The sequence below is a fragment of the Aphidius gifuensis genome, linkage group LG6 (assembly GCF_014905175.1).
Source record: "Aphidius gifuensis isolate YNYX2018 linkage group LG6, ASM1490517v1, whole genome shotgun sequence".
Lineage (NCBI taxonomy): Eukaryota > Metazoa > Arthropoda > Insecta > Hymenoptera > Braconidae > Aphidius > Aphidius gifuensis.
In genome coordinates this window covers 1,141,041-1,166,173 of record NC_057793.1, presented here as the reverse complement: position 1 = coordinate 1,166,173, position 25,133 = coordinate 1,141,041, and the positions used below count along the sequence as shown (strand labels likewise).

Below are 25,133 nucleotides of genomic sequence, written 5' to 3'. Positions count from 1 at the left end.
TTTTATATATACTTTCTTTTTCCATTTACAAATCACAATTTTATATTTTTTTCTTCATTTTAATTAATCTTCAATGAAGCAAAGTAAATGAAAAATAATTATTGTTAATCTTCACTTATCATATATTACTCAATATCAACTTGTTTTTTTTTCCATTAATTATAAAAGATGCACGCTTAATTAGTCTCGTGAATTGATTAATTTATGATAAAAAATATTCCAAGTATTTGGTAATTATTTAGTGCAAAAAAAAAATAAAATTAAAAAACAAAATTAATTAAAATTACATAATTTAAACATTTACGTAACTTAAAAATTAAAATTTTTTTTATCACAATAGGTATTCACAAATTAATTATAAACAATTAATTGAAAAAAAGAAAAAGCTAATTTTAAATTTATCTAATTTTTAAAATGTCTATTTTTTTTGGGAATAATTATTTTAATCACTGGTTATGGATAAGTAGTTTTTTTGTTGTCCTCTTCTGTTTGACGTTGCTCTTGACAGACACCCTGAATGTCCAAGTACTCATTACGATCTCTGTGAAATTTTTCCATTTAAAATTTTCATAATTAAAATTCAATTATTTAGTTATCATCAATGATAACAATATTAAATTTGAGCGAAATAATAACAAAATAATAATAATTCATGCAAATTGTATAATTAATATCATGCAACGTGCAAAAATAATTGACATGGAGTAAAATAATTGTCATTATAAAATCCAAATAATCAACTACCAAATTGTTTTTATTAAAAAAGAAAAAAAAAAATAAGAAAATTAATACTTTATTAATGTACAAAAAAATCATTGAGAAAAAAAATTTTCTATTTAATAAATAACATGATAATTTCGTAGACTATTATTATTTTTTTGTACAAATGAAATTATAAATTTACAATTAAATTTTAACCCAAATGTCATGCAATGTAATCGTGAAATTATTAACAAAAATGAACTTAAAATAAAGGGGAAAAAAAAAATGAATAAATAATGCAAAAAAATAAAGTTATAAAAAAATAAAAAATTAATTGCAAATGTTGATATCGAGTTGAACCACTAGTTGTTTATATTTATAAATTTTTTTTATTATTTATTTTTATCCTTTGATGTCGATCACTTTTTCTTCGTTATGCCTGTAAAATTGATTTTTTTTAATGACTATTTTTATTAAGGCCTTTCTGCAGTACATCACAATTTCATGAAATAACATATACAGGTGTAATCAATTTATTCAATAAATTATTAATAGGTTTTTATTTATAAATTTGTGTGTATGCATTGAGTATTATTTATTATATTTTTCATTATTAAATTAATCTAGTTTGTTTTGAAAAAAAATAAACAAAATAAACATAATTTAATTAACAGAAAGACCTCCAATGATTATTGAATATTAAAATTTAATAATGATTAATGTAATGCTTGTTTTTTTAGGCCAGCTTATCACAATTAAGTTGTTTTATAATTAAGTCATGCTTCTATGAAAAAATTATCAAGTTAACCTTCACATATAATAAACAAAAGCAAATTGCCATAATTAAAAAAAAAAAAAAAATAACCAGTTTCATTTAAAACAAAAGCAGAATACCAGTTTTGTGTTTGTGTTTTTTTGTTGAGGTAGAAGCTTGCATTAATTAACAATTAAAAGCTATTTGAAAAAATAAATTTATGGCACTTCAATGTACCTGTAAAGAGCGTAGTGTTGAATCAAGAAGAATATATCAAATGATACGGAAAAAAATCCAAGACCAAATTTCGTTGGATCACCAATGATACTCCACCAATCGTCTGTAAAATTTTTAAATAATTTTAAATTATTTTTCGCATTTAAATAACGTGTTATATTGTTTATTTAACTAACCGTAATTGTAGGCATTTAAAATCATTTGAAGCATTGACAACATTCCACCAGTAAAATCTAAAAATATATTTCCAATACTCCAGCCGACAGTTGATTTTCTTTGATAATTATAGTAAGCTTGTGGTACATATTTTATGAGGGTTATTGCTAGCTTAACATAACTACAATAGTACAAAAAATCAAGCCATGTTAGATAATTAATTATTGAAAGTATCACTGATACCAAAATAATTGTTGTAAAAATTCCATGAATTATTCGGGCTGTTGTCGAGACACGTTGGTCACCAGTCTACAAAAAAAATCAACAAAAAGACAATTATTAATATTTTAATTAGAAGATTATGGATTTTTTTTGTTAAAAAAATATACCTCGTAAATAAAACACTGGGCAATTGTAAATGCAGTTGCTGCAAATGCATGAAGAGAAAAAAATATGTCATTTAATTGAACTGGATTTAGTCCTTTTGGATTTCTATTAAAATATTCTTCCTAAAATTGATAAATAAATTTTATAATTATTAATAAATAGCAATGTTTTGCAATTTATTACTTACTTCAATTTCTGGTATCCAATATAGTCCACAATTAAATAATCCATACATGAGAAATCCAACGATATTTAATGACACAAAATCGAAATTTAAACCAACAACACTTTTACGTTTGTAATTGCTGTATATTTGGGGATAAAAACTTATACTCCATGCTAAAAAATATATCCATCCAACAATGTTACTGATATGATAAAGAGTATCAGATTTTTCAATGGTAACTCTAACAAATGCCTGGGTAAAACTGTAATCAAAAATTACCTTATTAATATTGATAAACTTGATAAATTTCTATTTTTTTTTTGGCATACTTGACATGCAATTTATCTAGCTCATCTTCAGTTATAATAATAACTTGATAATATCCCATTTTAAATAGAAATAATAAATAAAAAATTGATAAATATTATTTCAATACATTGTTTAAAAAAATTTAAATAAATTTAACAGAAACTTTTTGATAACGATATGACTGAGGTCATACTCAGCTCAAATCCAACTTAAGACTGTCAGATTGTGTTCAGATTTAAGAACATTTAAAAGGTCAAAATGTTATCTAACGAAGGATTTTTCTGTTTAATTTACCAAGACAATTAAATATCATCAAAAAAAATTATTTAAAGTTAATAACAATCCTTGATTCAAAGTGTTTATCTATTTGTTTATTTTTTTTTTGCTATGAATTTATACAAAGCTTGCAATGCTGTTATTAATGCTTGGAAAAATAGATAATGTTATCAAAATAAATTATTATTAATTTAAATTTATCTTAGATTTCAATGAAAATTATCATTTGAATACATACATTGTTTGATTTGCTGGTGTAACATTTGCACTGACTACTAATGATCCAGGATTGATACCAAAAACTTTGATCATCACTTGACTTTTCTTTTGATAAATCAAATATTTTGGTTCAATTTTTAATAAATCTGGATGAGGTATATCAAAGCTAACATTAACTGGTACTTTAATGTCTTCACTGTAAAAATTAATTATTGTTTTATTTTCATTAATATGGCAAAATTTAAATAAATATTTTTTTAAATAATTCACATATTTTATAAAATTAAAACTGTTTAATTATATTATCACACATTTGTGTAAATAAAAAAAATGTTTTTTCATTTTAAAAATTAAAAATATAATTTTTTTAAAATTATAAATTCAATTTTTGATGATAAAAATGAGTAGAATTATTTTTTCGAAACTTACTCGAGTGTCAAGTTGAATGTTGCCTGTTGATTTATTGTTATTCTAATGTCTTTTGGTTTGATTTTAAATTCAGCAGCATCAATTGGTGTAAAAGCTGTAAAAAACAATTGAATAAATAATTATTTATATTTAAATAAACAATGACAAGTTATTGAAATAATAATAGAATAAAATCCACGACCAATGAAAGCTTACCGATAAATGTGACAATCCACAACAGTAAATACGTCATTTTGGATTCAAGGATATTCTGAAATTAAAAAAAAAAATGAAACAATGTTTAAATACTCATTATCAATACATTCTAACTGTCCTTATTAAATATTAAATTGTTTTTACAATGTTTTTATTGAAATAAAAAAATATAAATTGTATGTTTACTAACCATAACCTCAATTTATATTTATAAATTTTGATAAATTTAAAGAAAAAAATTATAATCACGTTATTCTAAATATTACTACACTTCTTTTTTTGATAAATATTAATATTTTTAACATTTCTAATTATTTTTCAAGTATTAATGATAATTATTAACAAGTTAAAACAACAATACAAATATTTGATGTTTTCATTTTAACGATTTGTGTGGTAATGCTCATTCAACTACTCCAACTACTGTCCCACTGTCGGTTGTCAAATAACAGTGGTACTCATTTCTGATTATAAATTTGTATTTATTGCGTCATCCAGATATTAAAATTGATAATTATTTAATTTTTTACCTGGCGGAATAATTGTTACAAGTGTTACTCGAAATTATCAGTCGAAATTATTATCTGAGAATGAATTTATTGACAACTTTTAAAATGATTAAATTACAAATTAATAATTGAAATGAAATTAGAAAAAATAATAGTTGATAAATAAATAAATTTAAATTATAAAAATAATTATTCAATGTTGAGTTAATTTTTGTTATTATTTAAACGTGATTAATCGGTAACAATACAAATGATTTTATTTATTTTTATTCATTTTAATGTTTGCTCGTTGAGAGATATTAGATAACTGAGGTTTTTTTTTTTGATACAAGTCATTAGGGAAATGATTATTAAATGACAATTTTTTAGATCAACTTCAAAACAAAACTCGTAATTAAAAGTATTTAATTAATAATAATTGTTAATTTAGTGTTTAAATTTATTTTTAATAATTATTTAAAGATGGTTTATTTAGAGAAATTAAATGGGCTTTTCTAGGAAGAAATATTTCGAAATAAAATCAATTATATTCAAGCCGAAATTTTAAATGACAACACTCGGGTTTTAAATATTAAATTCAAATAAATTAAGGGCAATTAAGTATATTAATTTTTTTATTTCTTTCAAACACTGTGCACCAAAAAGAGACAACACTTTTTCTTGAAAAATCTTCTGGAAAAATTGTCTAATTTTTGTTAGAACCTACCTCAAATTCAATGCGATGTTTTGATAATAAAAATGTCGAAACGATTTCAATAAAACAATGATAAAAAAAATATTCAACAGATGTATTTCTTGACACGTAATAATTTGACTCAGAATCAACGAAACCACGTCAGCTTCAAATTTAACGGATGCACTAAATAACTATCTGTATTTTTTTTTGCATGCAAAAAACAACAGATAAGAACTTTGCTAACTAATCAAGAAAAATAATGGAAATACCCAGTGATTATAAATTCCCAACTCGGGTATTTTATTCTATCACTAAAATATCTTTCATAATATATTTTTTTTTATCAACAAATTAATATTAATCGACAAAGTTTGCATGACAAAAAATTGTTTCAATAATAAATCCTACTCAATCTACATTTTTTTCAGTAAAATAAGTAGCATTGAAAATAATAACAAGCTATCTAACAATACATGATTATATTTTCTATCAATTTTAGCAAAAAAAAAAAGGAAAATATTGAGTTACAATAAAAAAACTATACCCAATTGAGATATAAATATTTTTGAAAATAAATTGGATATCTGCATTGTTAAACTACCGATGGCTTGATCTACAATATCCTCAGTAAAAATTTTATATTTTCAAAAGGTGTCACTAAAAATTGGCTCAATAAAAATAAAAAAACTTATTGCAACGTTTTGCCAATTGAGCCAAAAAAACATGCTGACTTTGTCCATCACAAATAAATATAAAAAACTGACCTAAATCCTTGATTTTTTTTTTATTTTAAAGAAAAAAAACAATAGAAATAAATTTATCAAAAATATTTGTCTGGAAAAATTACGAAACAATTTTTTTTTCTATCGAAAAATAACGTAATTAATTAACTATATAAAAAAAAATTTTTTTTGTTTCATTGTCATGTGGTTTTAAAGAATTAAAATTAATTCTAGTTAATAAATTTCATAAATATAATCTAGATGAATTAGAAAAATTTCTATTTATTCAATTTTTTGGTGGTTTTAAAATTTTTTCCCCAAATATTTCGTGATTATTGGAATTTATTTGCATCGCTTTTGTATGAAAGATGCAATTAGAATTAATTTTTTATTGTGTATTCATAAATTCAGGGAGGCATGATGATGCTGATGATGATGATGATGATGATGATGATGATAATGATACATATACCCATACAAGCAAAAGCAATAATTATCTCAAAACCGGTTATCTCTATACAGCTCATCGAATTCCACAATTATCTGCAGTAATGCATTTACCAAAACTCAGTGGGGTTCATACAACACACAGAACATTCATTATTATTACAAAAAAATATAAACCACCAAAAAAAAAAAATATCCAAACATCTAACAACAATTAAACAAAGAACAAATTATTATCTCAAATCGAAACAAATAAAATAGATAAAAACACGTTGTATTTTGAATGTCAACACGTGAATGATTATCTCTACAGATATGTCATTAAAATGTTAATTCAAATAAATTTTCCTTTATTATTTAACGACAATAATAATTATTATTATTAACAAAAAAAAAAAAAATAAATATGTAAAAGAAAAAAAAAGGTAGTGACGATAGTTAATTTTGTATTTTTATTACGATGAGTATTTAAAATAAATAAAAAGAAGTTTTTATTCTAGCTAGTTAAAAATAAACAATAATATATTTTTTTTTTGAATTTTTTATCTCAAATGGTGTAATTTAATATATTAAATATCCATGTCAATGACACACTAGGTTAACGGTGGTGGTTCCACACAAGATGTTGATTTAAAATATTAAAAACTTTATACACCTTTGTTTTGTATTAAACTATAAATCGCAAAACTTTATATCGTTATAAATAAATTAAAAATTTCACTAGCACATAAAAACACATAAAAAAAAAAAATAAATAAATAAAATTTATTTGTTTAAAATACTTGTAATAATTAATTAATTAATTTCAAAAAAAAAAAAAAAAAAGCAAAATTGATTATTTAATTCTCACCTTGATTTTGTTGAATAAAATTAATTAATATAAACCAAAAGAAATAAAAATAAATAAAATACAATTGATTAAAATTTAAGAAATTTTTTTTCATTAATTATTTATTGATTTATTGATTAATATGTGAATAGGACACTCAACTGCTTCGAGTTATTGCAACTTGTGATGCGTGATAAACTCGATCCTCAAGATATATTTTGTATTTTTTTTTTTTTTTCATTTTTAAATTCACCGGTATTGCCATTTTCATAATGTATGTAATGTATATATGTATACATTACATTATATACAAACTCCCACCATAAAATATTAAAACAAACTGATTCCCCCTCAGTTTCTCCTTCCTCTTTTTAAATATAAATTTTTATTTATCGTCAACTCAATGCTCTCATTTACCTTCCTCCTCTTATCGATATAATTTTTTTTTTTGTATATACATGCTAAATCATCAACACACACACATACACAAATAAATAATCATTAATTAATTAAAATAATAATGACACAATCATTAAGCAAGGTTGTCATTCAACGTCATTTATTTCGTCATTGATTACAACCTCAACATGGAAACAAACTAAATTAATATTAAAAAATATATTTGCAATTTTTTTTTTTATATCAATATAAGTGGCACAATGACGTTGCATTAAATTTATTGATGCAATGTTATCCGTAATTCACCTGGTATATTAATTTCTATATTTTTTTATTATCAACATAACATCCTTATAATTTTTTAAAAAAATAAATTTAAATCATAAATTTTATTTGAATTTTATTTTTTTGTTATTTTGTTTTATTTTTTTAGATTTATTGTCTCAAGGTCATTTATTAATTAGTGTCATTAAATTCAATAGAATTTTATCTGAAAATAATCTCATCAATTTGATAAAAGTATTATTTTTTTTTTTCAATGAAAATGATAGCTTACCTTTTCTTTGATAAATTGAATGCTTGATATGAATCTGTTGATGAAAAAAAAAAAATAATAATGCATCGTCATTTTAGTTGTTATCTTATTTTTATTATCAGTTGAAGAAAAATTATATTTTCTTTGTTGGAAAGTTTGAAGAATATTTGAAAGACAAAATAAAAAAATAAAAATAGTTGGATGTATTTTTGAGAATGAAGGATTGAATGAAGAAATAAGGAGAAAATATATTTTCAATATAAGAATGAAAATCGGTTGACCGTGAGTGGGGTATGGATGCTGGATGGAAAATGATATTTGTTCGTTCGACGAGGCGATTCTGTTCAGATCGATCGATTTCGAAACGCAACGAGCGTTCATCCGCAAAGCAATCGTCCTGCTTTGAGATAACTACCCAACCTAACTAACTACACAATGTTGTGATTTTAGTTTTAGTCTTTAGGTTCAATGACCCTATATTCAACTTTGTTTCCGGTTCAAATATTTATTGAATTTTTTTCATACTAATTTTTTTTTTTTATTTTAATTATTATTTCATTTTTTTTTTTTGCGATTATTGATGTGTAAAACGAATGATATAATCACTTGCAAAAACACGTGTGATAATAAATTTAATCATGATTTATACTATATTTTATTTTTTATTTTTTTTTCTATAATATTGATTATTGATTCAATATAAAATCAGAAATTTATTACGACTTATTCATCAATAATTTTAATATTTATTTTTCATATTATCAAAAGGGTTTTTTTTTGTTTAAATATTGATTAATGATTTATTAGAAAATTGTCATATTGCTTATGGTAAATAATTTTTTTACATTGAGCTTTATTTTAATCAAGCCAGCATGATATGTTAAATTTACAAGTCACAATCATATTGAACTTGCATGTCACGCAATATTGTGATCCATTTGTTTACCAAATAAAAATAAATAAATAAATCAGGCCTGGTAGAAAAATATAATCACTATAGTTATAACGTTCACCAATTCGTAAAATTATTTTTTTTTTTTCTTTTGTTTATTAGCTCTCTGCTTTATTCAGTTGAGTCATGTCGCGACGAAATTTTTTTAATTGCTTCATCAATTGACAGTAACTTGGTTCAATTAATATTAATCATTTTAAATACATCGAAATGATTTTTCTTTTTAAATCAAGTGACCCTTTTGTCTGTAAAAAATAACAACTTTATTATTTTTTTAAAAAAAAAAAAAAACTATTTTGGGATATGGATAAAAAAATAACAAAAAATTCAAGACAAGTCGACTTTATGTATATCATCAAGGCACAGGTAGCTTTTTTTTTTTTTTTTTTGTTTTACCAATCTGTTTTTTAATTATTATTATTTTTTTTATTTTCACACTCGGCGTTCACTCAAGTATTGCTTTTGACCATTCATCCAAGATTACGAGATTTTCCTCCTCGCTTACTTCCATCTGCCTTATAATTTTTTATTTTTTTTTTTTTATAAATTAATATAGTTATTAATATTATTATTATATTTTTTTTTCATTATAAATCCACTGAGGGATTAACAATCTAGGATGAGCATAAAACTCGCTTTACATATATTTTTTTTTCATTTTTTTTTTACGTTCCACAATCGCTTTATTATTTTAATTATAATAATTATTATTAATATATTAAATCAATTAATTAATTAGTAAATGTACCTTTTACTTTTTAATTTTTATTACTATGTATGTTTTTTTTTTCTTTGTTTCTATTTGTTTTGTTTCACAATTTGAAGCTGTTATTAATGGTGAAATATTTTTATTAAGTTATACATAATAAATTACCATTTTATATATATCAATCATGTTTTCATTTGTCGTAACGAAATTGCTCAATTCGTTACAGATTAATTTGAATGAATAATCAATTAAAATGAATCAAGTATTCGAAAAATCATTGAATAAGATATGAAAATTTATTGGTATTTCATATTTTTTTTTTTATTTCAGTTCTGGTTTCTTTTTTTTTTTAAATTATTATTTTAATTATTTTAAAATATATTTACAGTTTATTTATTTTTATACAATGACCCGCGGTAAATTTAAATTAAATTATATATTTGTAAATTTGAATGCTAATAATTAAAATTGGAAATAATTTGCTTGTTTTTTTAAAAGAAAACTTTTGGATTGTTAGTAATAAATTTTGGAGGTTTGATTTATTGTTGAATAAACCTCAAAATCCATGGTAATTGGAGTAAATGTATTCAGTGATTGGATTATACTCATTAAATTGATGCATTATGTTTGCTAAAATCCCAAAGGGCAATTGATACCCCGTTTGTTATTTGTTCGTAACGATGTTTGATATATAAAGTTTTCGATTCATAATTAAATTGAATATCCATTCGATGAATTTTGTTTACTCCAGCAAGTTAAATAAAAAAAAAATAAAATAATTGAGTAATTATATATTACATGCATTTGATCATTAATTTCAAATTTTTTTTTTACCACGGGTGTTCACTGATTGCTGTCACAATGAGTTTAATAATTCAAAAAATTTTTTTTCTTATTTTTAAATTGTTCAGCTTATCGTAATATATTCTTGTCCAATATTCAAATTATTATATTCATTATACAAACTTGAACTATCTAGAATTATAATTCAAAAAAAAAAAATAATTTTTTCATTTAAATTAGCTAAATAACATAATTTAAAAAAAAAAAAAAATGAAAAACAGGATAATTAAAAAATGCTTTATTGTTTTTTGAATTTTATTTTTTGTATAAAGTTAAAATTTAATTTGTCAATATATTTTACATTTGATAGGTTAATTTATCTCTCGTTTAAAATAATTTTTAAATATTGATTATTAATTAATTAGTCTTTTAAACAAATGGCTAATAATAAACAAATAAAATTTTAAAAATAGTATATTTTCAGATTTTCTTTTTTCTTATCATTGTTTTATAATTTAACCTTGGTTAATTATTACAAATATCCTTGCACAATATACAATATAATATAGACTCTGTATAAGATACAATAATATCGCCACAATGTCATTTAATTTTCTCTTATGTTTATTATTAATTAATAAATTTTTATTTTTCCTTTTTTTGCTCTATTTTCATTCATCAATAATAATCGATATTTTTTCTCTTAACAATTAATTTACTGAATCAATACATGATTTTTTAGGTTTTTTTTTTGAAATTATTTATTGCTTTTATTGCTTGCAGTTATTATTTTTAAAATTTCGTTTATTATAGCTGAATATTTATCATTTTTTTTTTTTTTTTTGATAAAATCGAAATAATTGTTAGGTTAATTAAATTAACAAAAAAATAAATTAATGAAAATAAGGATTATCGTTACTTTCCTTATTATCTTACCAGGTTTTTTTTTTTTTTTTTAAATCTGCGCAATAAAATTGATCACAGTTACAGCAATTTACATTAGAACGTATTTTTATTAATTTTCATAAGAAATTATGTATTGCTATGGTCTACTCATTCATAATACTCTGTTCAATAATTTTTTTTCTTTTTTTGATACTTGAATATATTTTAAACAATAATAGTCGGATTGTTTTTTTTATTTTATTTATATAGAATTATCCTTCAAAAAGCCAAAAAAAAAAATTAAAAATTATGAAAATGTATTTAAATTATTTGAAGATGATTTACTATATCAAAAAATAAATTTAAATTTTTTTCTAAAACTTCTAATAATTCCAAAACCACCAGTAAAAAAAATTTAAAAAAAAAAAAATTATTTAATTTTCATTAATAATAAACATTGTTTATCAAAAGAAAAAAAATTAATTTAAATTTCTTTTAAAATAAATAGATTATTTATTTAAAAAAAAAAAATAAAAATGATTATTATTGTTTATCAATTAATTCGTTAAACAACATATTCAAATATCAATTTTTTAATTTCCGTTACCCCAAAATCAGAAAAAAACTGTTTACACAAAAATTGAATTATTTTGTAAATAATTTTATTGCAGTTATATATATATATATATTTAAAAAGAAAAAAAAATAATTTTAACGTGTAAATACTATGCACAATTATCAATAATAATTAATAACTATCAATTTTTTTTTTTTTGTTTTTTTATCTTTTATAAATGTTGATTATCTACAATTACATCTTAAAACATTAACAGCCGTGCGCATGACATTCTCATTTATTCATAAATTAATCATTCATCAATTTTCATTTGACAAGATGACGGATTTACAAATCATGCGCCTTGATATGAACTAATATTAAAAACTGTTTTATATATATAATATATTTTTATTTAAAATTTTATCTCATTTTAAAATTTCTTAATTAAAAATTTAACTGAAAATTATAAAGCTACATTTTGGTAGAAAATATCTACTTCGATTCTCTGAGCATTCATTTTGCTATTATTATTTTTATCATTATTATTAATATTATTTATTATTAGATTTATTATTACTATTAGTTTTTTTTTTTTTTATTCTTTTTCATTTTTTATTTTCACTTCTATTAAATACGTCTTTTGTATAACTTGTAAATTATTTCCATTTCCGGAAGACACTCAAAATCATCTGAGAACTTCGAGACACAGAATAACGATGGAAATTATGATAATGTAAGATGAATTTATGCTGGAGCTTCCATTGTCCTCCATACACTGTCCTACAATGATAAAAAAAAAAAAAAATGGAAAAAAAATAAAATTCAAATGTTTCTTTTTTTCATGTTAATATTCATGAAATTTATTTATTGATAAAAATTTTTTAAATTGAAGGATTTTATTAATGGAATTGTATAAAAATTTTAATATTATTATTATTTTTTTTTTGATAAATATTGATAGTAAAAAGCTTTAAAAATATAAAAAAAAAATTTATTTGTAAAGTCAAAGTTTTAGTGATTGAAATTAAATTTTTTTTTAATAACAAAAAATTAAATTAAACATTTAAATTTGAATTTTTAAATAGAATAATTTAAAAAATAAATAGAAAAATAAAATTATTATTTTCTATTTAATTATTAATAGGAGTTAGACAATTATCAATTAAATATGTCTGACGTAAATAACTTTTTACTACTTGATTTTAATATGAAAAAAAATGAAATAAAATTAATAAACTTACCAATGCTAGTTGCATTGAAGGCAAGTAAAGGTGGTTGTGTTTGAACACCACGTTGACATGCAGTTGTACTTGCAGTAAGACTAACAACACCTCCACTTTCACGATACATAAAACAAAGTCTTCGTGTATTACGAAAAGCTTGAGGTTCATTATTACCATTTGACCATGAGCTTTTACGTGCAATTGGTGTTGCAATGACATATTGATTTCCTTCTGTATCAAACCATCTTCCGTGACACGAATAAGCTACACAAAAAAACAAAAAAAAATTATATATTTATTTATAAAACAAAAACAAACTAAAACAAACAAACACTGTTTATACAGTTATAAAAAAAGACAATGTAAATAATAATTTTTTAACAATATTTTGCATGTTAAATTAGCATTTATTTTGAATATTGAACGAAAATTTTTAACGTTTATTTGTTTATTTATTTTTACGTTAAACAAAACGATAAAAAAATCGTTAAAAAATTGTTAATTTAATATTTTTTAAACATCAAAATACATCTATAATTATTTTCTTTTAATTTTAAATTTATTTTCAAATGTTAAAATAAATAATAATTTGATATTTTAAATTTTTTCCAATTTTAAAATTCAAATTTAATAATTAGCTGAATTATAAAAATAAATGTGCAAATGTTTAAATTAATTTTAATTCTTTTTCTTTGTTAAATTGATTTTTAAATTATTTTTTAATTTAATTAATTGTTTGTTTTATTTTTTACCTGTAACAGCATCATTGTCATCAATACAATCACTTTGAAATTCCATTTTATCAGCTGTTGAACAACCAACATTTAATGTTGTCACTTCAGCATTACATTTTGACTCTTCTTCTTCACGTTTTTCTCTTTTTTCACTGTAATTATCATCGTAATTATATGAATCATCATTCAAGCTTCTTTTAATTCTCAACAAATCATTATACGACAATAAATTTGATCTTTTTTCTGGCTTTTCATTAACCTCATAATCACCAAAATAATCATCATGACTAGTATCAGCTACTCTATCTTCAAAATCCCAAAATTCACCAATTTTACTAAATTCACTAATATTTATATGAAAATTTTCAATATTTTTTTTAATCACTTTTTTAGCTATTTCACTTTTTTTTATAATTTTTAAATTAATTTTTTTGCTAATATCATCATGTTCACTTGAACGTTTTGTTCTTGAACGTCTATTTAAATGTTCATGTATTTTGTAGTCATTATTAACACGTCTTTGATCAATATCAAAATCATATTTACGTGATTTACGATCATCTGAATGACGCAAATGTGTTTCATCTGGTGACTCATTTGATTTTTTATTATTATCATTTATTTTTTGATTACGATTTACTTCAGTTACTGCAAATTTACCAAGATAAGGACATTGTCTTGGCTCTGGTGAACTTGCTGAAATGAAAAATTCATAAATAAATATAAAACAGTTCAAATTTCGCTTGGTTATTTAAATTATTTCAAAGAAATTAAAGAGACAAAAATTCCAGCTCTCTTGTCACTGACACTGTTATAATTTTTAAAAAAATATTATCTCTTTTCATTAGTCCATAATGTACATAAATTAATTAACAAAAAAAAAAAAGAATATTCAATTTTAATTTTACATTGGACGTGAAAATTTTCATGTCATTCTTTTGTTAAAAATTTGAATCAATCGTTAAATTTATACTTGGTGGGGTTGAATATTTGACGAAGCGAGAAAACGTCGATTAGCCTTCAGATATAGTTTGATAGTATTGCAAAAAAAAAAAAAATATATAAAGGGGATAAAAATGAGAAATATCTATTGGAACAAGTATAAAAGAGGGAGATTGAAAGTCAGCGGGGTATGCAATCGCAAAGCGCGTGCCTAGAATCAAATGAAGCTAACAAAATAAAAAATAAAATAAAAATAGTAAAAATGCATTGTGGTTGGCAGTGGAGGCTCGTTACAGACAGCTTCAAAGAGGAGGATAGTAAAGTGTACACGAATGATGATGGCAAAAAATAATCTACAGACATAGAAAAAAAATGAAAAAAAAGAAGAAGAATATATAAATAAAACTAATGAAAAATTGAAATAAAAAATTGAATGAAAGAAACAGTTGAACAGGGGGTGAAATAAAATAAAGCAATGAAACTGGTTGATAATGAAAGACACCCCTGTTCCATAAGAATACACAATGACAACTCTAACGAGACAAATCCGACGACAGCACCAGCACCATCACCCCTGTCTTCATTTTCTCAATGTCAATTCTCCCGTCAACCGCACCCTGAAAAACTTTTCTCACATTTTTTTTATTTTCTCTTTATTTCTGTCATTTTTTTTTTTTTTTCTTTTTGAATATACATTTAGCCATATTAATGCATTTCTCTTCATTTATTCTATTCTCTCATTATTTATTTTAGTATTTTTATTTTTATTTTTTTTTTACTCTTATTATCTCAAAAGGCAATTGGCCATTGACACTGAGCTGTTCGGTCAAGAGATTTTTCCAACTGGTTAGTTGATGCCCAGACAGGAAACTGACAGTCCCTTTTTTTTTTTTCATTTTATTTTATATTATTTATTTATTTTTTTTCAACCCTCGGACAAGTCAACTCTATATAGTCTACACAGTCTGCTGATTAAGTTTTATTTTTATCACAATGCAGTATCAATAGCCAAAGTTTTGTTCACCCTCGAGGCTATTTTTATTTTTTTTTATTTTTTCTTGTTTCTTTATTTTTTAGTCTATTATATTGTCTTTTTGTCTTTCTCTTTTTGCGATTTGATCAACCGGAAATAAGCATCGATCCTGCTAAACTTATATAAATCCAAAAAGTACTCCCTCAGTTGAATTTTCAACCCCATCATAAAAAAAACATGATTATTTATTTTATTAACTTTATCTATTTCATCATATAATACAGTTACAATATCAGATATTAATTTGACATTTAAAATATATTGATTTTCTAATTGAAAATATAAAATAAAAATAAATAAATTTAATAAAGTAAATATTGAAAATATAAAAAAAGAGGGTTCAAATGACTAAAGATGAGAAAGGGGAGAATTTAAAGAGTCTTGGGTTACCTACAACTACTACGACGATAATGTGGTATAACGTGAAGATGTGATCAGGGTTCTCTTGATGCTTCAGACTGTAGGTGACCCGTGTCAAGTTCAAAGCCATAAAAAATATATATATTTAAAAAAAAAAAATAACCCAGACTTTTCATCGTTTTTTCTTTTACTTTTTTGGGGGTAGAAATATTTTTTATAATATCGCTTTTACGTTTTGGTATGTCTGGATGATAATCGAGGTCTACTGAATCCATTGAATCAATTTTGTGAACACAAGGATTATTGTTGTGACTCATCTTTTTGAATTATAATAATGACAAAAAATAACAACAGGAAAATTATCATAAAATTTGAATGGCCAGACTGTATTTTTTATTTTTAATTTTTGTATATAAGTTTATCATTTTTAGTATTTTATTTTTTATTCATTTTTTGACTTAATTTTAATTTTAACACTTATTCAGAAAAGCGACGGCTCGTAATGCAGCGTAGTTCGTTTTTAGCGTTAGACGAAGCGTCATAACTTCAGTCAGACATTTAGGGGGTGAGTGCTATGTTTTTTTTATTTTTTATTATTTTCACCTTTTTATTATTATATAAATTTTCTTTATTTTTTATTCTTTTAATTTTTTAATATATTAATATAGATGTGTGTGTGTGTGTGTAACGTATTCATCGTTGCGCGCTGATGAAAATTATTTTCCGGGTGCAAAGGTTTTTTAACGGTCGTTGCATTTTCACATTTACCCGCATGAAGAATGATATATAACTCACTTTCAGTACTCGATGGAATCTCAGGAAAGAATTTTATGTGGAACACGATCGTGACAATGCACGATCAACTTGATTGATCGAAAAATTTTCATTCTTTTTGTTTTTTTTGCTAATTTAATATGTTAATGGTTGAAATTATTTTACTTTATTTATAAATAATAATTATTTTTCTATAATATTTAATTTGAATTATTATTTTTTTCTTTGTTTTAAAATACCGAAAATTTTAATTTTAAAAATCAATTTATAACGAAAATATATTTTTTTTTTTTAATTGATAATTATTTATAATTAAAAAAAAAAATTTTTTAAATAATTGAAATATATTTTAATACATGCTTTGTTTTTTAGTTAATGCAATGACATAATATGAATAATTTAAATTCAAATTGAATTTTTTTTCAAATCAGGAATAAACTTTGATTATTTATCATAGTTAATTGAGTCAGCAAATGGTTAAGTCGTCAAGAGCCCTGCCTACAGTGCTTGTGGTCTCGGGTTCAATCCCAAGTTGTGTCGTTAACATATGTTGAACCGCGTGTTTTCTCAGGTTTTTGGGGCAAATATAATCTAGCATAGACAATGTGAACTACGCACTTTATCTACGCCAGAAAATATTTGCCTCAAATACTGGAAGCCTTTTTTTTATTTTTTTTCAAAGAAAGATAATGTAGCCACACTTACACATATTCTATCTATCTCTCTTTCACGATTATCGATGACAACTGTTCTATTTATAATAGAGAAAATAATTTTATATATTATTAATGCGACAATTACTTGACAATTTTGATAAATCCATTATTTATTTATTTTTCACTTGCCAGTAGATATTTTTATAAACACACATAAACACAAAAAAAAAAAAAAAGAAAAAAACAAAATGATAATAAATCAAAACGAGTCACTACAATACAATATCTAATTAATTTTTTTTTTCTATTTTCAATTGCTAATCTATTTATTTAAACAATTTTTTTTCCGCTCATTCAATCATCAAATGAATTTGATATAATCATAAATATTATTTTCCATCCCATTAGTATAAATATATTTAAAGAAAAAAAATAAAAAAGAATATAAACAATGTAATGCAATATATTTCAATATTAAATTTGATATCATAAATTAGATAATTGTTTGAAATTGTTTGATGAGTATATAAACCATGCGAACGTCACGATGCAACACGTTGCCCAGATGGATTTACAATGCTTGTTATATATAACATTGCTGAAGGTCTATCTTCTCATAAATTCAACTAAATTTAATATACACATATGAAACTTAAAAATCTATATCTCAATATACCCACGTGTGTATATATTCAATACTATTATATACACATAATATTAAGTTGGTTTCATAGTCCTTCACTTTTCCAATACACTCAAGTTCATCAAAATCCATATACATATAAATTCACGAAAGCTTCTTATTCTCTCCCTCCCTTTTTTTCTCTCTGTTATGATCGCGTGCTGTGCTTCGATTTTCCCATGGTTATATGCATACGATAGCTACCTCGAGTATATATATTATTGGCCATATACTGTGCTAAATCACTTTAGTACTTGGCCGGTAAGTATATCACGCGCGAGCCCTCACTTCTCTCTTACGTAATATATGACTTGCCACCCTCTCAGCTCGATTTGCCTATCGACTTCTCATTGCCCATAAATTTTTCATTTTTTTTTTTTCGTTTGAAATATCTATAAATAAAACCGTATAAATAATAAATAAACAAATAATAAAATATTAATAAAATAAATAATCAAAATACAAAAATAAATTTTTAAAATATATAAAATTTTGGCAGCCAATTGAACGTGACTCTTTGAAATTGCCAACAATTTTTACCCAAGATTTTTATCATCAAAATGAATATATACTTATACAATTTTATTATTTTTTTTTGTTTATTTTTATTATTGAGATAAATAGAAAAATAAAAATAAATGTAAAATGGAAAATTTTAGCGGTGGCGCAATAAACTCGGGGGATGTTTTTAGTCGAGTTAGTATATTCTGTTGGTTATATAATCAATATGAGGAGGTAAAAGAGGGTATAAGAAAGAGGAAAAATAAAATACTAAAAAGTTGGAAGCGAGAAATTTGCCCAACTTGGTGGTTCATAAAGAAACTAACAAGAAAAACGTCGAGTTGTCAATATCAGAACTTATATATATTTCTTTTTTTTTTTCTTTCAAAAATTATACTATTATTATTATTTTAATTTAAAGCTAGATAAGAGTTATGACTAGTTTTTTTTTTCAAAATTAAATTCCCATTTAATAAGGTCAAATTTTTGCTAAAAAAAGCTCATTTTTCCATTTTTTTAATTATTTTTTTTAGATAAATATTTTTGCAATGTTATTATTGTTATTATTATAATTATTATTGTTTTTTTTTTTTGTTGAAATGGGTAAATGGAAGATGAGAAATTGTAGAAATTGGAGAAATGTAGATGTGTATATAAATATCGATATAAAAATTGGCAATTTGCTTGCAAATTTTCAAAAGGTTTGGTCTATTTTTCCTCGTTTTGATTTGACCGTTTGTTTTTTTTTTTTACGTTTTTATAACACACAAACACGTTCAAATATTTTTAATAAATACGTGTATATATGTATGCGTTTGTAAATGTATTATTTTTTTTTTTTTTATGAATTTTTTAGTGTAAATTTTGTACATGAAATCAACGAGGCGATAACTTTTTTTTTTACAATTTCGCAATGTACTGGTGATTCCACTTGTGGTTCATTTGCGGTTGGAACCGGTATATGTATGGAAAAAAGTGGTCTTTAAATGACAGGTAAATTAAAAACCTGCGGTATTATTGGTGTCAATTTTTTTAAAATTTTTTTATTCTACTTTTTATTTCTATTTTTGCGCGCCAATTATTTTATTTTATATAGATTTTTTTTTTTTTTTATTTTGTCATATATTTTTGTGTGTTTATTTTATTTTTATTAAACAAGTTTTTTTGTTTTGTTTATTGGTATTTTTTTTTTATATTTTTGTATATTATTTTCCTTTTTTTTTTATATTTATTTCTGCGAATAGATTATCTCTGAGCGAGATCCATGGCACGTACAATTGGCAAGTGCACGAACCTCAATCCAAGTCGATTGTTTTTCTTTAATTTGCTTGAGAAAGGGTGGTAAAAATTTCCACCCTCTTTTTTTTTATTATCAAACTATCCAGTCTCATATTCACCACGGTCACGTATTCGCAAAATTTATTGCTATGATTTTTTTTCGGTGCTTAAAAAAAAAGCAGGGTAAAATAAAGTTGCGAGAAAAAAAATTATAAAAAATAAATTTAAGAAAATAAATACGTCAATTTTCATTAAACATAAATTATCAACTGAATTGTTAACCGAAAAATAAAAAAAAGTAAATTTTAAACAATATATAATTTTTATGAATTTTCATAAAAGAAATAAAAAAACTTGAATAAAATTTGAATTTAAAAAAAAAAGATAATAAAAGAAAAAATGAATCAAATTTCGTGGCATATGCTAGGCAGTCGACAGCCGCGATTATTTTCTTCCACTAACCAGAAATTTAAATTTACGTTCCGCAATTCTGTCGTATCCTTGCCACGATGTTTTTCGAACTTGTGAAAAATGAGTCTAGCTTGTTGCCCTCCCAGCTATACTCTAAAAACTTTTATTTTATTTTTTCATTATTACTCCAGAGTAAGTGTCAGACCTTTTCTTAATTTTCTCAATCATAATAATTTTCTCCTATAGAGTATACACATGTTAAAACCACCCAAATAAAAACACAAAAAATTAGATAATTTTATTTTTTTTATTTTAAATTATATTTTCTGTCTGTTGAAAATTTTAGAGTTAAAACCACAAAGGCAGTATATAATTTAACCAAATAAACACTTTAATCAAAATATAAAAAAAAATTTGTCACCACTCGTTTAGTTAACAAGCCACAATAAAAGTAAATTAAATAAAATAAAAAAATAAAAAAATAAACTCGTGACACCAAATTAGGACAATATTCTTTGTTTTTTTTTTTGTAAATTTTTGTTTTTTATGACTCGTTGAAACTAAAATAGCATACATATTTTTGTGTTGTTGGTTTATAAAAAATTCTTGACTTAATCATGAAAAAAAATAATAAAAAAAATCATAAAAAATAAATAAATAATGAAATAACAAAATAAAAAATATAAACTGACATTTTGAGTGATGTCTTTTTTTGTTTTTATAATTTTTTTTTTTTGTATTAATATGATGAAAGTTTCATTAGAGCTACAGCGGGTGTCAGTTTGTCTCGAATATCTTAAACACGCGACTTTGAAAATTTACGATGCTCGTTATTAAATAAAATTCACCACTGCGCATCGTATACATTCTAACATTAGATGGTTCTTCAGTACTTGCTTCAACCGTAATACATATAATGTGACTTCGTTAAAACTCCATAAAACTTTTTACGTTGATAAATTTTATACATAAAAAAAAATTATTTATTTATTTTTTTAGTAATCTCATGCTTCATAAAACTAAAGTATTAAATTTTTTTTTTTCAAATTTAATAATTATTCATCAAATATATACAGCGAAAAAAATAATAAAATATTAATGAAATTTTACAGTTTTTCAATGGCAAAAAAAATTTACATTCATTTTTTTTTTTTTTACTGTAAATTTGAAAGAAAAAATAATATGTAAAAATAAAATTCAACTTTTTTTAATTTCATTTTAAATTGGTAAAATTTAAAAAATTTTGATTCAAATTTCATTGAAAATTAACATTCAAATGTCTCAATTTAACATGTAAAAAAAATTTAATTTTTTTTTTCAATATTTAATATAAAACAAGTGTATTTTTTAAATTTTTTTTCAAAAAATTTTACGTTATTAAAAAATTATAAATATTTAAAAAATCGTTCGTTAAATTTTTATAAAAAATAATATTATAAAAAATTTTAAACAGTTTACAAATGAGTTATTAAAAAATATTTTTAAAATGAAATTTTCATATAAATTTTGTTTGGCTATCAATAGCGAATATTGTCAATTGATAATTAATTTCATCCGTGTTGGGAAATAATTTAAAAATTACCTACATTTAATTCAAAAGCCGGCGTGTTTTCATTTAAATGATCATGCTTGTTAACAATTAACAATCCTTTGTTGTAAAACCTCAAAACATATCTGTATTGGCTTAGCAATGCTCAAATATTACAAACTGATTTTCGTTATGATTATTTGTTGATTATAATTTTTGAATATTACAACGACAAAATAATAAATGAATAAAAAATTGGATTACGTATATGGTGGATGAATCGAAATTCGAATGAATGATGGAACAACGTTTGAAATCATTCATGCGTGCTTTGTACAACCTCCAATGCTTTCCATGTCAGCTTTAACAAACTGGACACGCTCTGGACCCGTTAAAAATAATATTTAAAAAAAATATATATACATTACGTAAATTTTATACTACGGGCTGAATATTTTTGACAATTGCATCAGTTAAATTTGTCTCGCATCAATGATTTTTTTTTTTTTCTCTACTATGCTTGAATATTTTTTTTCCAATTCGATAAACGTAAAATAAAAAAATAAATATTTTATACAAAAAAAAGTATGTTTATTTTAATTTTAAAAAATTATTTTAATTGGCTAAATTCATGGTAATTGATGTCGTTAATTTAAATATTTTAGTGTATTAAAATTGAGACAAAAAAAAAAATGTTGAAACGAGAGAAAGAAAAAAAAAAAAAAATTGAGATTGCGAAAAGTTGGTGGTTTTTCTGGTTGTAATGTTACCCACGGGTATAATTTGTATCATGGAACTTTTTTTTTTGACTCAATGTGCATACGAAAGTTTGCCTTTTGACATTAAAAAAAAAAAAATAAAACAATATACAAATAAAAGGTGAAAAAAATAGAACAGAAAAAATAAAATGAATAAATTAAATTGAGAGAAATAAGATTACTCCAATTTTCTTTGATAAAAATATGCCAGTTTACTGACATTTTGACATTTGACAGGTTTTCAAAGATTTGAAATTATACGTGGATTTTTTTGCTGACGCAAAAGGCTCAAAGTCTCCAAATTTAACTTCCCCCCATAATTTTTATCCCTCTCATTCAACTGAGTCCCTTCTCTAAATCTCCAACCCTCTTTAACGAAAATCCTATGTGTCTTGGATTCAGTTGGGGATTGCGTTCTATTTTATTTTTTTATTTTTATCATTTTATATATATTTTTTTTTCTTCACGAATTCAACGAGAATGCCATGAGCACGTCGCAAAATCTTTTCTCGTACGTTTGGTAAAAAGTTTTTTCAGTAGTGAGTTTGGCAGGCGGACAAGCTTCTCAAGACCCTCGCTTCGAATTATCCCACATGACGACTACGACGACGACTATGCTAAAGAAATAGACGGGAAAAAAATAAAAAAAATAAAAAAGCAATAGACGAATAACTGACGAGACCCTGGAGACTGTAGCAAATCGAGTGGAATGATATTTAGATAATTTTTTTTGGGAAAAAAATCCATCACGTATAACCACTCGTTTAAATTAATTACAAATATTATCAATAAAACAAATTCATATCAAATACATTTCTAATAAATTAATCATAATTGAAAAAAAAATTAATTTTCTTTTTAATTATTAATTGGAAACATCTAAAAATAATTAATATTTTTATCAAATTTTAATTTAAAAATATTTTTGACATTTAAATTTTAAAATAAAAATTAATAATTATTGATTAAATGCTTTATAAATAATTCATTTTTGTTATTTTAAAAAAATTAATAAATTATCAATTGGCATTTAAATAGAAAACTATTTTTAAAAAATTTTTTAAATTAAAAAAAAATTGATTAATTAATTAATCAAATTAATTTTTAAATAAATATTTTAAAAAATTATAAATAATTGAAATTTATAAAAATATATTTAAAAAAAAAAAATTTAGTAATTTTCTTGTAGTACTTACTGACAAGAGTGAGATAGGGAACATTTCGTGGTTGATGATGAGGTGAACTACATGCCTCTTCAGATCTTGATACTGGACTTCCGGTTTGCATTTCAATAACATGACCATCACGTCGATAAAAAGTCATGCATATAAATCCACTTTGGCTGTTGAATAAATAAATGATTAAAATTATTTTTAATTAAATTATTATTGACTTTTTAATTATCATTTTTATAAAATTTTAAAACTACTCAGTCAAATATATTTCAAATAAATTTTATATTTTTTTCATTATTTGATTAAACACAAAGGCTTAATTAAATAAAGTTCAACAACTAAAAGTTTGAACAATAATTTCATGATATTTTAAAAAGCGAGGATATCAAAGATGTAATTTTTTTTTTTTAATTTTATAAATTATATGAGGGAAGGAGGTTTATCTTGGCACGAATGTTTTTGAAATATTTATGTAAAATTTAATTCATACCATCCAACTGTGAAGTGTGCAACTAGCATTGTAATAGTTTGTGATGGATTTGTCTGCTTGATACTGTTACAAAGTATCATGATAGTTTGTTCATCTTGTCCATCAATAATATCTTGAAAATCAACACCAGAATTATCTAATCGAGTGCTGCTATTTGATCTTGTCACATGTAAACTTGCATTTCTCGGATAAAATGTATATGATCTTGTCAGATCCAGTGTGTGCCAAGTTAGTCCATTATTTGTGTGGCCACTTAACCAACTTGGAAATCGACATTTTCCTGGTGATAAAGCTGCAATGCAAAAAAATATAAATTAAACATTAAATCTAACACAAAAAAAACAACAAATAAATTCGTCACATTTATCTTTTTGATTTTTATCTCTCGAGAAAAATTGCAAGTTTACGAATGTAAACTTTTATTTTGTTTTTTATTTTTTATTTTCATGGAATTTTTCTTTTTCTTATCTTTCGATAAAGTCACACGTCGTATCTACAAAAAAAAAGAAATAAAAAAACTTGATAAAATCTTTGTAAGAATATCACAAGTGTTAAAATTTTCTTTTCAAGAAAAAAAAAAAATAAAACAACGTTCATGCACTTTGTCTTTTCAGCATGAAGAAAAATTATAACTAAAAAAAAAAAAACTGATAAATTACTGGAAAATAAAATATTTAAATTTCCAGAAAAATTTATTTCCATATATATTTATATAACGTGTAATTTTTACACATTAATTCATAAAAAAAATCA

General features: G+C 22.9%; 2 protein-coding genes across 6 annotated transcripts in view; both read right to left on the bottom strand.

Annotated features, from left to right (window-relative positions):
* Positions 1 to 421: 421 nt before the first annotated feature.
* On the bottom strand, positions 422 to 7,450 carry LOC122858699 (cystinosin homolog). Of its 5 annotated transcripts, none has more exons than XM_044161792.1 (9): positions 7,035 to 7,450; positions 3,831 to 3,885; positions 3,636 to 3,729; positions 3,226 to 3,402; positions 2,424 to 2,664; positions 2,239 to 2,358; positions 1,870 to 2,158; positions 1,694 to 1,796; positions 422 to 1,141 (listed from the first exon to the last, which is right to left on the bottom strand). In XM_044161792.1, the coding sequence occupies exons 2-9, from the start codon at positions 3,865 to 3,867 to the stop codon at positions 1,105 to 1,107; spliced, it is 1,098 nt and encodes a 365-aa protein (XP_044017727.1). In that variant the 5' UTR covers positions 3,868 to 3,885; positions 7,035 to 7,450; the 3' UTR covers positions 422 to 1,104. The 5 variants fall into 5 exon arrangements, with proteins under 5 accessions (XP_044017727.1, XP_044017724.1, XP_044017726.1 ...); XM_044161789.1 differs by having other exon boundaries at positions 422 to 541; positions 7,035 to 7,294; XM_044161791.1 differs by lacking the exon at positions 7,035 to 7,450 and adding an exon at positions 4,361 to 4,379 and having other exon boundaries at positions 422 to 541.
* Positions 7,451 to 12,418: 4,968 nt separating this feature from the next.
* Positions 12,419 to 25,133, bottom strand: part of LOC122858670 — a 35,025-nt gene continuing 22,310 nt past the window's right edge. Inside the window, exons 6-10 of the mRNA XM_044161727.1 lie at positions 24,381 to 24,672; positions 23,912 to 24,057; positions 13,811 to 14,488; positions 13,077 to 13,322; positions 12,419 to 12,615 (exon numbers count right to left, since the gene is read on the bottom strand). Of these exons, the coding sequence (XP_044017662.1) occupies positions 12,521 to 12,615; positions 13,077 to 13,322; positions 13,811 to 14,488; positions 23,912 to 24,057; positions 24,381 to 24,672 (1,457 nt within the window). The 3' untranslated portion in view covers positions 12,419 to 12,520. The remainder of the gene's footprint in view (positions 12,616 to 13,076; positions 13,323 to 13,810; positions 14,489 to 23,911; positions 24,058 to 24,380; positions 24,673 to 25,133) is intronic.